At 40.0% G+C, this 16,956-nt stretch overlaps 1 protein-coding gene across 8 annotated transcripts in view; it reads right to left on the reverse strand.

Moving 5' to 3' along the window:
- Positions 1 to 16,956, reverse strand: part of OTOA (otoancorin) — a 40,864-nt gene that overhangs the window by 6,587 nt on the left and 17,321 nt on the right. For all 8 annotated transcript variants that reach the window (XM_037383790.1, XM_037383788.1, XM_037383794.1 and 5 more), the window contains 9 exons: positions 16,844 to 16,899; positions 16,364 to 16,481; positions 15,765 to 15,838; positions 14,099 to 14,234; positions 12,563 to 12,753; positions 10,353 to 10,446; positions 9,081 to 9,210; positions 5,386 to 5,573; positions 1,216 to 1,371 (listed from right to left, as the gene is read on the reverse strand). In XM_037383790.1, coding sequence (XP_037239687.1) covers positions 1,216 to 1,371; positions 5,386 to 5,573; positions 9,081 to 9,210; positions 10,353 to 10,446; positions 12,563 to 12,753; positions 14,099 to 14,234; positions 15,765 to 15,838; positions 16,364 to 16,481; positions 16,844 to 16,899 — 1,143 coding nt within the window. The remainder of the gene's footprint in view (positions 1 to 1,215; positions 1,372 to 5,385; positions 5,574 to 9,080; positions 9,211 to 10,352; positions 10,447 to 12,562; positions 12,754 to 14,098; positions 14,235 to 15,764; positions 15,839 to 16,363; positions 16,482 to 16,843; positions 16,900 to 16,956) is intronic.

Genomic DNA, 16,956 nt, shown 5'->3' on the forward strand with positions numbered 1-16,956 from the left:
TTTGAAGGCATTCTGTACCTTTTCTGCCGGGTCACAAGGCAACACTTCACCAGAAGAAACAGTCGTTGAGTTGTCTAGCAAAACTGACCAATTAAATTAAATTACTAAAAGACAACATAAATTACTCAAGGGAATCAATATAAATTTTTTGGTTTTTCTAGTAGTCAGGTTGTCTTGTCTTATTTGTCATATACAGGTGGTGACCTGTGTTTAGGATTAGTTTTCAGATATGAGTAGGATGTTAGTATCAGAATGCCTTCGCAAGACTAAGTCATTTAGGATGGTGCTCATCCTAAACTAACCATTTAAAACCTGTGTGTCTAGCTTCAGCCTGCCACCAAGGCATCCTCCAAAGGGTTTCACACAAAGTGAAAGAAACAAGCATCTTCCAAGATTTCCTAATCTATCCACAACTCCGAGCCTCAAATGACTAGCTTAAACTACCCACCTAATTTTTAGACAACTTAAGTTAGGTAGGCAGGATGAATCTCTTTTAACTATTCTTACTGACAGCAGGAAGCCTCAAAAGCCAACTAGCACTGTATAAAAGCCTCTCAAGTGCTTCCTTCTGACGGTGCTCTTCAGAACAAGAAACTATTAAACAGATTTATGATATTCTGCCAAAGCTGGCTGCCACCACGACAGCATCTGTGCAACCGAGGAGTCCTGATGGTATGGGTCACAAAGTCAGAAACATGCTGCCATCTGCATACACAAATAGAAGCTTTTAACTCTTATTATGAAAATCCCATTGACATAACTAGAAGTTAGTCAAGGGAAGCAAGTTGAGAGGAGCATATCTGCTAATAACTTAGGCTTCTAGGGCAATGGATGCTGGGTTGTGGGGCACACTACCTCATCAGTGAGCGCTCTTAGTTAGGAAGGGCTAGTATCTCCTAGCAGTAGTGTTTATTCTGGGGCCAGTGTGAGAGGAGCTGCTGACCTCTTTCTACTACTTAGTGGGCAAGTGCTAAAGAATACACCCATCACCACCACAATTAACAGTGATTGATGTCCTCTTGGCCACCTCAACAGAAAAAGCCAGCAGCCAGGCAGACAGCAGTGCTGACCTACCTGCCCACTTTCCCCAGGGTCACAGCCACAGACAAGCAGCAGGGAGTAGTGTGGATTGCTGCATCTGCTTCCTAGGTGATTCCAGGAGTTCAGTCCCGAAGGGTGTGAATCCAGAACCTTTCACCAGGAGCACACACTTACCTGGGTAACAGTCCATCCTGTTTGCTGACTAAGGACAGAAATGGTGTCGACAGAATGTAAATCCAGCTCTTCGATTTCATGTTCGGTGAGTGCCAGAGCAATGCGGCCCAGGGAAACAATATGATAACTCTTCCAGCCTGCCAGCGATCCCCAAACCTTTAGAAGAAATTCATTAATGTTCGTTAGATCATTATGAATCTACCTCTATATACACCATTCTCAAACCCCTTGCTTTTAAAAGTCCCAATACTCAAAGTATGCCCTTTTAAACACAAAAAGGTAGAACTTGGGTATTGTGAAGGTTTTCAAGGTTCTGCACTAATAACCGTTAGTTTACCTGAAAGTGCTGCAATTTTTACAGCTTGAGATTGTTGCTAAGTCAGCACAGGGACTGCTGGAAGTGTTGTAGGAGCAAGTACCACTAAAACCAATAAAAATGCAAATCTGGGCTGAGATCCACACTGTTACACTGCTACCACAACAGCAGCACCTGGACTACCCAGGCTTCTACACCAGCTGCAATCGCTGCAGTGGTGACTTTAAATTGCTTTTGTGACCAGTCATGCTGGCCCAGTCATGGACAAGGAAAACAGAAATCAAAGTAGGGAATCAGGTAATATAGACAATAGCCAGTTCCTAAAGTACTGATCTCTAGTTTGTGCACGTACAATATTAAAAAAACCTCATATAATCATTTAAATGTGTTTGTACACAGTTAAATATGTAAAGCTCTGTAAAAATCAGTACCAATGTATTTCAACTGACATGTTCCACTGCTTTTAATTTTATCTGAGATATAGTAACAGTGATCCAAAAGCTGTCACAGATCAGTCCTGAGAAAATTGTGATTTCAGGAAAAGGTCTGCCTGAATGAAGAGTAACAAAAGTCCATCAAAAGCTGAATTTGCAGAGGCTAGAACTGTCAATTACATTCAGCTGGAAATGACAGAAGGCAGTAGTCAGCGGTCAGTATCTCTCAAGATATGGCCGGTTGTCTTTACAGAAAAAAAAAGACACTGTGTTTTGGCTCGAGGAAATGACTTGAACAATACAGGCATACATTAAAAAAGAAAAAAAAAAGCTCCCTTTAAAGGCGGCATGTATTCAGCAATTTTGCTTTATGTCAGTCAATAAATGACAGTTTTCTAGTACACGATTGTGCTGCTATCTCCACACAGAAAAATAAAACAAAAAGCCCAGTCCTGGGCTAAGCTGATCATTCATGCTGTCTGATTCATGGAAATACTCATTCCATTTTCAGGATAGCTACAATTTAACTTCTGTTCAAAAAATTAGAAAGGTCAAAGCTAGTAAGGACTTGCTGATGAAGTATCTCTGCAGTTGCCTACTAAATAGTGTTGGCATCTTCAGATACATACGAAGCTGTACAACTTGCATAAAATAAAGGGCCAGATATCTAGAATAAGATATTCCTTACACAGAGTTGCAGACTACCTGCTGTTCATACCAATGTGCACATCCAACACGGAGCGGCCTCAGGACTGCCAAGGCGCTCTTCTCAACTGTGACCCTCAGGTTAAGGATTTGTTTAAGAGATGCTTTGCTGCATTTGTACCCCCTGACTGAGTTTCCACAGGATCTTTTATGTTGGTTTTACAATGTCATAAAGAAACAGAAAAAGAGTCTAAGCCTGGGAAATTTAAATCTTTTCCAAAGAAAATAGATAGTAAAAAGCATTAGCCCAATTTTAAAGCTCTTAATTCTCTAGCTTAACAGATACATGAAACACATGGAGTTAAAAATGTGTGTCTGATCTAGGTCATAAACTACAGAATTTGAAGTACTTCATAAACAGTATTATCTGACAGTGCTGGATGAAATCTCAGCCATCATGATATAAATTAACACAACACATGAAACTGAAACACTCCTTTGTCCTCATTCACCTAGAGACTACAGATCCGTACATCTGTTACTATCACAGAGCTTGGAAACCTTCCACTTACAAGTGAGCTAAGCTTCTTACTTTCATTAAGACACAATCTGATAACTAGACTTTCTGAATTAGTTTGGGACCACGAGTAGTACACAGTTTCTTTTAGGGGAAATCAATCAAGTTAGGAGAAATTAAAGCTAGCTTAATCAAACCTTTAATCACAGATGCCCTTTAGTTTACAATATAGCAGCATATTATGCATAAAATGTCAAAGATCTGCCTGTACAGTCTGATTTCTCATGCTTCACGTTCAGTGTAACACCATGTTGTATTTTGCAAATTAATATATAGGAAGTCTGTCTTTGTCTAGGAGTAATCAATCTTACAAACACTCACACGGACAGAATATACTTCTGTTCAGAACACTACAGATCTGTGTATCTTCAAACTGAACATAGCTGGGATATGAGTGTACTAACCTTGTTGGCAATTTCACTACAACAGATACCACTCCGTAAGTATACCATTATGTTGCACTGCTGTAAAATATTTCAGTTCCCACTATTTCAGACAAGCACTGGATTTAATTTCTTCTAGGATTTTTCTTTTTTTCCCCTTTTCCTACCCACATGTCTGTGCTGACAGAGAAAAGCTGTCTTGAGAAGAATGCATTTGATGCAGTGGGCTGTTGTCCTACTGCAACAAGGCAGCAGAGACAGAATTGCAGAGAGTCACCACCTGCCTTCAGAAATGTGGTTAGTGCCCCTTCTCTTTGAGCACCTGCAATTCAGGCATTTTAAAAGCTGAGCTTCACTGCTAAAACCCACACTGTTGGCCTTATCCACCCAAACATCAGTCAGCTACACCACTTTGTCTGCAGCTGCTGGTTTAAGGAGATGGTGCCCAGGTGTGCCTTGTCCCCTGCTCCTGCTTTCCTCCGAAGGTCACAGGCCTCAGGTCTCCAAGCATCTGCACTTGTACTACTTGCAACCAACTGCCCTTGTAGATGCTTCCTAACCTCATTCTGTCAGAATGAGCTGATGGAGCCTTAAAAGCACTTTTAAAATGTAGGATCATTTTGATGGAACAGGATTACAGAGTTGCTAACTGTGCAGAGATAGAAGCAGATAACCTCCAGCAGATGCTGGTGACTGGAAGCTGAAGACAGGCTGGGGATGGCAGCCTCTTCACCTCTGGGTTTTCTGCAAACAAAACAGCTTGTCTTACTGCACCCTAAGGCTTTTCCCTGCTGAAATGTAAGCATGTAGGGGATGCTACCTGTTCCCTGGCAGTGCCGGCAACCACGAAGCAGCAGCAGGAGGAGGTCACCCCAGGGAGGAGTGCACCACCACCAACAGGGATGGAGCAACGTCTGCCCACTGCTTGGAGCTCACACACCTCGCTGATGCTCTGCCCTAGGCACGGCGTGCTGAACAGCACCCGGCACAGCACTCTGCCCTCAGTATCCTGGCACACAGCCTGCGCTGCAGTGCCAGACAGGGAGAAGCTTTAGTCCCAGCCTCCCACACTGCTGCTGCAGCATGGGCATCACGTATGGGCTGAGCCCAGGGCAGAGACCTCCCCGAGGAGCTCGAGGAGCTGCATTGCTGCACTCTGAAAGAAAGAGGTGCCAGCGGTGCTGCAGGAGTGGTGACGAGACTACAGCCTTGTGCCTGTCCACGAATCTACGGACTGGCAAAGACAAAGGTCGTCCTTCTGCTGTCTTCCCGTAACTTGCACTCACCAGTAACACCCTAGTAAAGACAGACTAAATGCACGCGGGTCTCTTCTCTCCCCAGATTTTCCCACTGATGGGTTTGTCCCTGCCCATGACAAGATGGCAGAAGAACGAGCTTTATTCGGCTAATAACAAGTCTCTTTCAGTCAGTTGAGTTTTACACTGCTGTAAACTATATTTAACATTGATGTAAACAGTTTAACACACTGAGCTTAATTCTCAGCAGGCAAATCAACAGCTGTAGTACTGCTTGCTCATCTTTCATTCATGAAAGAAAAGCAAGGAGCAACTGAAAAGCAATTCAAAAGTAAAAGCACTTAAGTTTTTCAGCTGCTCATAGCTCACAACTACTTGCCTGTTGACTCTAAAGCAAGGGCAATAGAGTATCACCGTCTCACATTATTTTTCCGATAAACAATAGATATTCTTGCAGCAGTAGTGACATTGCCATAGCACAGTTATTTTAGAACTGCATAGTTCAATAACAACAAATCAAATTATGGATTTAATTTTCCTTCACAGACAAGATAGTTACCTGCTTGGCTTTTTCCTTCAAGGCAACAAGCTGGGAGCTGTTAAAACCAGAGACAGTCCCAAGAAGTTCCACATTCTTGTCAAAAGTTTCTGCATCCATGCATTCCAGTTCCTGAACTGACCAAAAGACATTTGCTTCCGCTAATTTAATAATTTCATCTGAAGAAGGAGCTCTGGTTCCCATGCAATCTGGAAAAAAAGTCAGATCGCAAGAGTTTTCTTCAAGGAGACTGAAAATAAGAAAATCAAAGCAATACAGAGATTTAAGAGGGTGACAGACTATGAATTCACTGCAGTCGATGTGATATTGATTAATTATCTTGCAATGGAATAATTTCTTTAAATATTTACATCATTAACATCCTGGATGTAAAACTAGAATTTGCCTGACTTGCAAGAAGTGGGTTATATTCTTTGTCTTCCAAAGGCAGTGCATGCTGGAAAAGAAAAGAGCAGACATGTTTTGGAACAGTTACAATACAGGATGCCACAATAAAACTAAAATCTGAATATGTGTAGTAATAATAAATATCTTGCAAGTTTCTTTACAGTCCAATTCCCTAAAGGCATCAAAACCCAGGCAAGGGCTTATTCTGAGGTAAAACCACTGTTTGTGGTAAGAATCAAATGCAAATCTTTGGGATGACCTTGGTGGAAGTCTCCATATAGCTATGTCATTGTTCACAAAAAGACGTTGCAGCCCAATAAACTTCACGTTTAAACAGCACACGTGTGAATCCAGCTCAACGGGAAAGTAACAGACATGAAAGGTCCTTTTACTCTCAAATACCCTGACAAAGATGTATGACTGGTAAGACTTGCCTGACATTTAAACAAGGTGAAGACAGAAGCTGGATGTGTCAGAGAAACATGGTGCTTGTTCTTTAAGTCCAGCATGTTGTTAAAATGTCAAGATCGAGAGAGGGCTGTTCACTTACAACAGAACTGTTTGGACAGACAAACTCCATTTAAAAATCTTATTTAGGTTCTGGCCCCATGCATGATCAAATGAGACAGCTTCCATTGTGTGTTTTAACACATCTTGGTCTTTGTTGACATAATCTCCAAAATTGATGGAAAGCGGAAATTAGAATCCTAATGTGGTTTCTTACTGCTCTCTCTCCTGTCACTTATTTAGGAAAACCTTATTAAATAATTATCTAAACCAAATAATCCCTACATGTCTTCAGATACGGTCATTACCAGTAAAAAGCAGGAATTTCACAGACGCTGTGCCTGAGCTAAGCTCCCCCAGATAAATAAATTAAAGCGAGGATGTACAAAGTAGATTTGTACTTTGAAAGGAGGCAGAGGAGGGATTTATTTGCATCAAAGGAAGCTGCAGTAGTGGGTAGAACACTGAAAAGATTGAATCTGTTGAGCAAACGAAAATGTTGTTCGGCTTCCACTGTACCAGCTGATGTTCTGCTCTCCATTTACACCGCCCTCTTGTGAAACTGCATTGTTTCACTTTCCCCTGCTACAAAAGGTCAGCTTTTGTCATGCAAATACTACCCATCCAGACACAATGCAGTTCCCTTCCCCAAGTCACGAAAACCTAATATTTTGTGTTCTTGGAAAAAACATTGATTTTATTATTTGTAACACACCAGATACATTGGCGCGATTACAGCGGGAAATGCGCATTAGACTCCTGGCTTTGCTTCCTGTATTTGATGCTACTTCACTCTTCTTTTTGCTATATAATCAAATTTAGTTTGATGAAGAACCTATTATATATATAATACATTGTAACATCTCAGTGCTTGAGATAGGCAACTTGAATTCTTTTTCCAGCACTGCCACTGCTTTCTGGTAGCATCTCAAGCACGCGATTCCTGAGTTTTGCCTCCTATGTTCCATCTTGCCTTAAGCACCACCTTTGTTTTTATCTTGATGGAGACACAGATGTTAAGAACTCTGTCAATGGTAATTGTTACTGTTATTAATATTAGCTCACAACTGGACTGTGGGAAATATAAACCACTGGGTTGGTAGTATGAAGAACCCTGGTGTTATTCTAGAGCCATTTTCATATACGCAATTTTCTAGTGATTTACAAACCAGTCATAAAACTTCATTCCTTATTGAAACCACCGTGTGAGTTGTGTGGAGTGGATTAGATTATGCTTGGTAAGAGAACTTCAATATCATGTTTGGACCGCAGAAATATTTCTTAGACTAGCACAAACAGCCCTTCAATTTTTCATCTCCCAGACTCCCCCCCCCAGCTGAGTTCACGCACCCCAAGTGAAGAATGACGAGCCTCCATAGCCTTTGAGTCAAGTTACCCTTTTACAAAGATCATCAGCTTCGCTAGCAGGTTTATATTGCAGTGCAGATGAGACAGCTCTGCATCTGCACTGGACATGAATTAGTCTGATTAGAGAAGTCTTTGGGATTCACTTTGCTCTGGTCCAGAGGCCAAAAAAGTACACATAAGGACACAAGCACACTGAAATACCTGATGCTGAACCTTTAGTCCTGTGGCCCATGTCTAAAGAAATATGATTTATGATCTGGTGGTTTACTTGTTCAAGGAGGAGTGAACTCCATACATACAGATGGACTAATACTCTGCTATTACACCAGCTGGATTCTGCTTTTTTAGAGCATGATAATTCTGTAATGACTCCTCTGATCAACAGAGGTCATGTTTTTTTTCAGGCTACGCAAAAATACAACTGTAGAACACCCTCTGTCTGTCTCTGTATAAGAATACAGCACTATCACAAGCAAATTCATTTCCAGAGACACACAGCTGTCATTCAGAGTTGCTGTTATACAAGCAGATGGATTTCCATGGTGGCTCAGGGTTTGCCGGGAGCTTGGACCTGTATTCTGTTAGGCAGAGAACCAATGGGGAGATTTTCAAAGATGTAAAGGCAGACAATATCAAACTCCTTGAAATTATTGTTGGGGTCTAAACTCCCATTAATGCTTTCCAAAACTCTGCCCCACAGCAGTGTTGTGTTCCACAGCACAGGATGGCATATCTTAAAAATTCTGCCTGGGTGAATTTCAAGTAAAAGAAAGAATACAGTTATTGTAATAATAGAATATAGTCCAAGTATGTACCTCATACAAAAGAAAATGATCCATTTGTCACCAGAGGTTGTAATAGTTAGTTTGGTTGCTAATTAAAATACCTTTTAGATTGTAACAAACTTTGTCCATTTGGACAGACAAAACACAGTGCCATCGACTTCAGATTTAAGAACAGCCAAATCAACATATGCTCATGTCTGGCAAAGGATTAACTATGCACAATCTTTTGGCATGACAGCAGCTTGTCACCTTCACAGGTTTTTAATTCAAGGATTTTCACTAATATTACAAAGAAAAGTAAAAATAAACAAAAAGTAAAAATAAAAACATCTAATTCAAATAATTTGTCTTTTTCCTTTATGCATTCAGGAATGTTCCAGGAGATGCTTAACCATGCAGTTCTGTAATGAAATTGTTTCAGCATTGGTCAACGCATAAGACAACTACAGGCAACAGAATGAAGACTCACTGTTTTTGCTAAAAGTCTGAAGCTCTAAGTTACTCAGTGCTTCACTTTTTATTGTTTGGCTTCTCAGAATGTACTTGATGACAAGGTGAAACAAAAAGTGTGTTTGAACTGCACCATCACAGCCCAAATTGACACCATTCTAAATGCCGCACTTTGCAGATACCAGGTGCAATACTGACCAGGTCTGGTGAGAGATGATTCAGTGTCGGCAGTGGCATTGGAGACAGATTCAAAAACAGTTGACAGAAGATCTTCAGACGAAGAAATTGGTCCTATTGTCTTTGCTATTTGTAAAATGGTACCTGGGAACTTCAAAAGGAAAGAAAGAGTAAGTAAGACTTATTTCTCCCTTTTAAAACAAATCAATTTGCAGAGAAAGACTTGTGCTGACCTCAGCAAAGCAGGGGTTAGTAACAGCTCAGCCTCCTTCCTATTAGTGCAGATGTTCAGGAGAGTAAATTGGCTGCTACTGAAAGGTCAACAGTATACGTTTTGGGGGGGAAAAATTTAGAAACAAAGCAAATTCTGAGCGATTCTCTCTCTTGTATGCCCTCTCAGCTTCTGGCAACACCTGAGCACTGCCTGACTGGAATCTGTCCAGACCCTCCTGTAGCAATGAGTTCCACCATTTTACTATGCACAGTACAGAAAGTACCTTATTTTGTTTATCTTAAATTTGCCAGATAAGTGTAAGAATTGAGGATAGAAACCCAATTAAATTATGAAAAATAACTTTAACCTGTTCACCCTTTTCAGGCTTTTTGACCCCTCTCCTCCACCTTGCTAGACACCTTCATTTCAGTTGAGTCCTATACTATATGGTCAATTATCAGAATTATCTCCTGAGGAAAAGCTGCTGACTGGGCTCACATATTTCTGCTGAAGAATGAAATCCTCATTCCAGTATAGATTACTCCTATACATAAAAATTACAAGATTATAAGAACTAAAGAGGGCAAAGAAACTACAAAGTGCAATGCTGAGGCTATCAGTTATTGTTATGTGTGCTATGCTGCCCCTAGGGCAAAGGGCCACATGAGTAAATGAAAATGTGATCAGTATGATCCCGTTATTAACAAGATAAGAAACATACTTTTATGGTTAGAAGGCAGGGGAATGGAGGAAACAACACTGCAAGGTGTAAAGTACTAAAAATGTTTTGAGTCTGTGTCACTATAAACGCACTGTTTTTTTTATCTAGGTGACAATGTACAATTATCATTGTGTATGTGAAAATAAATTGCTTATACTACCATTACTTTCAAGAAGAAATCTCAAGACATTATGATGGAGTCAAGAATGTGTGAAACATTAACCCATGGTTCCCTGCCAAGAGAATTATTTACCTTGTTTAGCATTCAGGTTACATAATTTAGACCGCGTTATGATATTCACAAATCCAAATTCTAACATTACCTTTTACAAATTAAAAAATTATAATAAAAGCATACCTTTTCAGCAAGGGCATTTAATTCTGCTTTTGACAGCAGAGCTATGAATGGTCCAACATCTAATGTTGTTTCAGCTGTCCAGTTGTTTGGGGAGCTGAAGAAATAATTCAGAAAATTGTATTAATGAGGAATGTTTGCAATCAAAATTATACTAAATACTAAAATTTCAGAGGTTTTCTTATACTGTATCATATAGAAAACACATTTCTATGCCAATGTGATGATTTATGCTTGTTAACATCAGATTGCATTTTCTCATCTCTCTGTATAGGGCATTAGTGGAATTCTCAATATATTCAGAAAAAGCCTTCAAATATTGTGGTAATAGAACTCTCTCCCTCAATAGTATTCTTAGCATTACAGCATTAAGCGAGGAGAAATAATTCTTTTTTAAGAAGAAAATTTACCATTTTCTATCAGGTTCATACAGCAACATAACCTGCAAGATTATATCAAAAGAGAAGTAGAAACCTCATAACCAAAATCAAACCCATTCTTTTTACAGGAATCTTATCCTAAGGACCAATGTTTTGTCCTTATATACCAATGATACTTCAAGCACGCAATACTTGCCCATACTTGCTTATAAAAAAAATCCCACCCTCCTCTATTCTAATGCTTAACTACTCGCAGTGGCACAGGGGCTGTTTTTGATTAGTGTTGGGCAACTGTAACCTTCCCTGATGTCAGCAGCAGCTATGGGTGGTCAACATTTCTGAGTAACAGGTCCATGCACACTTAGGAGAAGTGGACAGTTTTCCCCTCATTCTGAAACTCAGCAACTTCGGGAAGTAACTCGGTGTGCCACCAGTCTGCTGCTAATGCTGCCTTTTAAAATTAAGGGACAGAAACACGAATCTCAGGTGATGGAACAGAAGATTTCAATCCATACCTTATTAGCTCCCTGGTTTTACTGTCTGCTATTTCATTCATCTGCAACATCAAGAGGTATGGAAGGCAGATCAAACACCTTGGAGAGCCACATCTAATGACACCTATGCCACTGCTGTTGCTGTATGAGAAATCAATTCTATGACAGGTACCATCTCTCTTGAAATAACACGCTAAAATTATTTATGTGTCTTAAAAATGAAGTTCAGGTTCAGTTCTGAGTGGTGCTGGGTTTCAAAATGCATGTAGCTTAGCTTTGTGCAGGTTTGGCCTATTTGTTTTATACAAATCTGACAAACATCAGCCAACCCAGCTGGTGGTTGACTTAAAACACTTGGGTAAGTGATTTTCAGCCTGCAAGAGCCAGAAGAAGATGGTAGTAAGAAATCTGTTACTCGTGCATGTTCTCAAAGAAAACTTTATTTGGTTTGTTGCTGCACTACGAGGATGTTTGACTAGACAAATATTTTCTAAATAAAATATATTTTTTAGCACAGCGTGTCACAATTCAATAAAATGGATCTGCGTCAAGATTAACGTAGGGATGGGATCTGGTGAAAATATAGCTGTTCCATTACTAGAAAAATACTGACTAGGAGGAAGCTGAATGAGCAACTAAAATGATCAAGTGACAGACTTTGGGGCTGAAGGGACGGATGGTTAGAAGCCACGCATTCTGTCTCCCTTTTCAAATGCAAGATACTTCTAAAGAGACAATGCCGAGAGAAACAGTATATTCTTGCCAGAGAGAGGATGGCTCTGTTCTTTGCATGACTGATACAGCAGTGTGGTTCCAACCAGCCTCCTGAACTGACTCATTAATGACATCTAACACGCCGTCTGCTTTGTTCTTTCAGTTGGTTGAACTTTATATCTTTCTGCTTCTTCTCTAGCTGTCTCCCATTACAACCGGTGCTTGCAGTCCTCTTTATTTCTCTCCTCACACCAGCACACTGAGTATCCCACTTCCATTTTCCCATTCTTTGTATTCCTACACCATTTTTTGCCTCTAACACCCTTTCTCTTGCCATGCCAGAGAGTCTGTTTGCCTGCCCCTCCTCTTAACATTATACTTTCTCACCTTTTCCTCTGGGAATTAAGTCATGCAGGGTGTCCCTGGGGATGTATTTTGTTCTGCAGTTATCATGTTACTCACAAGAACAGAAATGTCATTCTAGTGGACAGAGACCCCAAGCTTGGGCAGTGATAGAAGTTGTTTTGTGTTGTTTTCATTGAAGTTCTATCTGGGCAAAGCAAACGGTTGGTATTTGCATGGTTTAACCCTCAGCATAAGCAAGGTGGTATATCTAATATCTTACCCATATAACTCAAGGAGTTTGTATTTAATTTCAGTCTTCTGCTCGTGGCTGAGCTCTTGGCAGAGTTTGAATTGATGAAGGGCTGTTGCCATTGCCTTCAGGGACATTCTGTCGTGCAGAAAGTCTGGAGGTAAGTGGCAGATTAGATTTCCAAGTAGGTCAACATCATATTCATCAGCAACAGAGCCGTTCTGAAACAAGAAGCATTTACCTTGTTGGCAGAGCTCATCTTGGCTCTTGCCCTCTATCACTCAATTGCACCACAACACATTTAAGCTCTGTGACCCTTTAAGGAACAAAGAGACAACAGTTTGCACTGGCAACCTAATCTATGATTTCTGCTGAGACTGCTTCATAATTTTTCTTTTACCGATGCAACTGGTGATATCTAACAAACACTTGTCGGAGCTTTCAGTGTATTCTTTATTCCATATTGAAGCACACATAAAAAATTAGTTAAAACTAAATCTCCTGCCACAATCTCCACCTGCAGAGGTGGTGCAGTTCTGCCTGGCAGCAGAGCCCTCACATGGCCCCTTGTGACAAAGGGGCCACAAGCTCTTGCTGTCAGAAGGCTTAGCTCTAGGGGTTTCTCAAGCAGCTGCCAAAACACAAGGGATTATACAGCTGGTTAATATGTATAAGGACATGAATATTTGCAGCTACATCAAAGAACAAGTTCCACCTAAAAACTGGTGTGACTGCTGCAGCTCCTAGACAGCAGCAGTCACAAAATCCTGCTGGTACCACCACCTCTCCCATAGAGCCTCCTGTGCCACGCGCAGCTCTACAGGACTAGCAACACTTGGAGCAGGGGAGAACAACTCCAGGTGCAAATGGGTCAGCTCCAGGCTGTCCCAGCCAGTTCACCATGGTCAGTAATGCCATTTCATAAGAACACTTCGTAACATGCATGGAGTCAAGGAAAATTCTTAAGGAAGCTATAAAAAGGTTTCCTTAAGCAGGGAACAATAAAACTGAAACAGTACACAAAAAACTCATAAGAATACAGATGGGTAAGTCAAGACCTTATGTAGGTGGTGACTGATATTACTGGACAAAACGCAGTGCAGCAATACGTATGTGTATAACAGAACCACAGAACAGCTAAGTTTGGAAGAGACCGCTGGAGGTTGCCTAGTCCACCCCCTCTGCTCAAAGCAGGTCAGCTACACCCGGTTGCTTGGGGCCTTGACACTAAGCTTATCGGAGCTAGGTGATAGTCTAAATAAGAAATCATCACGCTGTGTGTTGCCTTTTGGGCTCTCAGCATCCACCAGCTACAGTTTCAGCACACAACCACAGAGCAGGAGAGCCTGTGTATCAGGTTGCTGTCTCTACACAGGAGACCATGGGCATGTGTGTGTGGACCAGACAGTACAAGTAGGCAGGATAACTTTGTGATGCACCACATTACAATACAGGGAGAGAAAACCAATCAACCACTTCACTCAGTTTGGAATTGTCAGTGGCTAGTTACAGATTACTGTTTCTGCAGTTCCCCCTCCCCTGCTGACCCCTCCCAGCTATACCTACCAAGCACTCCTGTACTTTTTGCAGGACAGCGTTCTTTTTGTGAAGGCTTGGATTGAAAAGGTCCATCTCAATCTTCCCCAGACTTCCAATGAAAGGGACACACAAAGGGCCTGAAACATACTCCAGGTACTCAGTCCTGCAGAAAGAATTTAAACAGTGTCAGAATATAAACCTGATCTTCATACATGCATAACCACACCCATAAAATCTATGATGACAGAAGAATTTAAAGACAAGTCTGGATCTGAAAAATTATAAATTGGCCAGGCCAGAAAAGTTGCAATTAATACACACTTTAACTTACATCTTCTTCTAGTTCATCAGCACATGAACTTTACTTCAAAAAGTGGCTGAGGGTTATAAATAGCTGCAAGCAGATGGAAGTGCTCTGAGATGCTTTAACACTGTATGAAACAAGACTGTCAACAGTTTACAAACTTTTCCCCTTCCTCCTTTTTATTAGGAATAATTCTGTGATGAGTGAAGATGCGGTGGGTGGGTTAAGGACAAGAAGTAGTTTTAAAGTAGGCCTCCTTTTTATCAAAGTCCAAGAAGGCTTGCCATATTAAACAAAATGCTGTTCTTCTCCACCCAGAGCAGCAGGCAGCCGTTGCATGTAAAGCCGTATCCCAGAGCTGCGCCAGCCCAGCCTTACCAGGGTTTGTAGGCAAGAGCACCAGTGACTTCTGATGACCCTCAACAAGCAATATGCAACTGTTGGCCAAACAACTTGGTGCTGTAGCATGTAGAAAGCCTTGCATTAAAGCCTTTCTATTATTATTTCATTGCTTTTTAAAGAGAGTAATGCCTTTTCAAATGGAATTCTTTCATTTTCTTACTTCTTTTCAATTAAAAATATTTCAGGAAAATAATAGTTCTCATTCCCTTTTATCCCTTTAAGCACGTAGGAAGAAAGAAAGGTTAAGAAAAAGAGGAATGAACAATTTGTACAATTCAGGAGTTCCTATTAAGGTACAATTATTATTTTTTTTTTTAAGGAAAAAAGGCGTCACTGAATATTACTTGGCTATTTACATAATGCAAAGTTTTTCTAACTTACAAAAATGTCTTTAAACACACTGAAATATTTTTAAGCATACAGAGCAGTATGCTTGGGAGGTACCCAATGGCTTTGTCTTACATATCCACTCTCAAAAAAATTCCTAAAAAAATAAACAAACCAAGTCTCACAACCTAGAGGGGGGGAACTCCAAAACAATCAAGAAACAAACAAACCAAAACAAACTAGCAAAACCTACATTTATGTTAGTTTTTTGATTCTGAACATGTTTAAGAAAGCCCAATGAACTAACACCTTTATTTTAGCAGACATCAGCAACAGTATAAGCAGCAACACTTCAAGCTTTTTCATTGCTGCCACACCACCACACTGTGATTCAGTGTGCGCACAGAGTGCTTCGAGGGGGACTGATTTCAAGGATGAAAAGGAATCCACAATTGTGATAAAAATGGGCTATATTAAAAGACACCAAGTATTACCAGCTTTCACTTGACACAGATTTTGGCTACAGTTAGCAACCACTTTTTATAAATTATGGATCACCAGTTTTCTTAGCATTGAAGAGATTATTAAAGAAGTGCTCTCAGGACTACTCAACGTACTGCTATGAATGCAGTAACATAAAGTAGTTAAGATGTAACTCACGGAAGCACCAGTAAGAGGAAAGGAGGAATAGATGCATTGGAGACTTTCCAAAACTTCCAAGCCAAACAATTAACCTAAAACCAACAAAAATTCAAGATCATAAACATTTAGAAATTTTGAGGAAGAATGAAAATTTAGTTTGTTTATTACAGCTTATAGTTTAGTATATACAAAACTGCATATTATCTCTTTAGAGAGCATTTTTCTTTGGTTTTCTTTTTTGTTTTTTTTTTAAAGTAGTTTAGAGCTTTCTTTTTGTAGACATTAGAGAAGAAGCATCCTATATTTGGGTGCATGAGAGCATTTGTATGGTTTTGAAACTTATATATACATTTCCAAACAGATTACTCATGAATTAGCAAGTTAGAAGGACTGTAGGAATTTCTTGCAGTTTGTAAGTGACAAATTAGGTTGTCAAAATGAAGTATGATAACAGACAAATTCACACCTAAAAGACTTAAATAAAGTATCTTAACAGACATGTTCACATACAAAAGATTTTGAAAAAATAAAAACAGAATTAACCAAATTTTAATTTAACTACAATTTAGATATTGGGTAGTTATATTTATGGACACAAAGTCTTCTTTTAGTTTTACCTGATATGGAGAAAGCAGATGAAGATTCATTTCAAAGAATTTAAAGTTGTTTAAAAAAATGTCTGTGCCCATACTTTCAATGACTTGACAAGTTACTCCTTTCACAAGCTGTCCTGTGCTGATAGGAAAAGCAAAGTTCAATGTTTTGAATATTTGAGCAGGATTTAGTCCTTACTCCTCACAACCATGTCCTAAGATACAGTTTCTTGACCACCTCTCCCATTTCTTGTAATTGAAAGTAAAAATGTAATCAAATTGAAAATTAGCCACTGAGCCTTAAAATACCCAAACCTCTGCAATGCTTTGACTCTGATTTTTGATTTGGAGACCCTTTTTAATGAGGAAGGTGAATTATCCTGTGGTATCAAGGAATGAATAAACATAAGAGAGCACAAAATAACCACATACTGTTTACCTCAGAGTTGCTCTCATCACAAAACTAGACTTAAACCCCGTTGCAAGAGAGACTCTCATCCATACCTTAGAAGGTCAACAGGATAGTTTTTCTTAGACAGCAATTCATACAGATACAAAGCCTGAAATAAAACTCACCACATTAAAGTTAAGCTTAGGTAATCCAGTTGGAAGATACA

This window comes from Falco rusticolus, chromosome 4 (assembly GCF_015220075.1).
Source record: "Falco rusticolus isolate bFalRus1 chromosome 4, bFalRus1.pri, whole genome shotgun sequence".
NCBI classification, from domain to species: domain Eukaryota; kingdom Metazoa; phylum Chordata; class Aves; order Falconiformes; family Falconidae; genus Falco; species Falco rusticolus.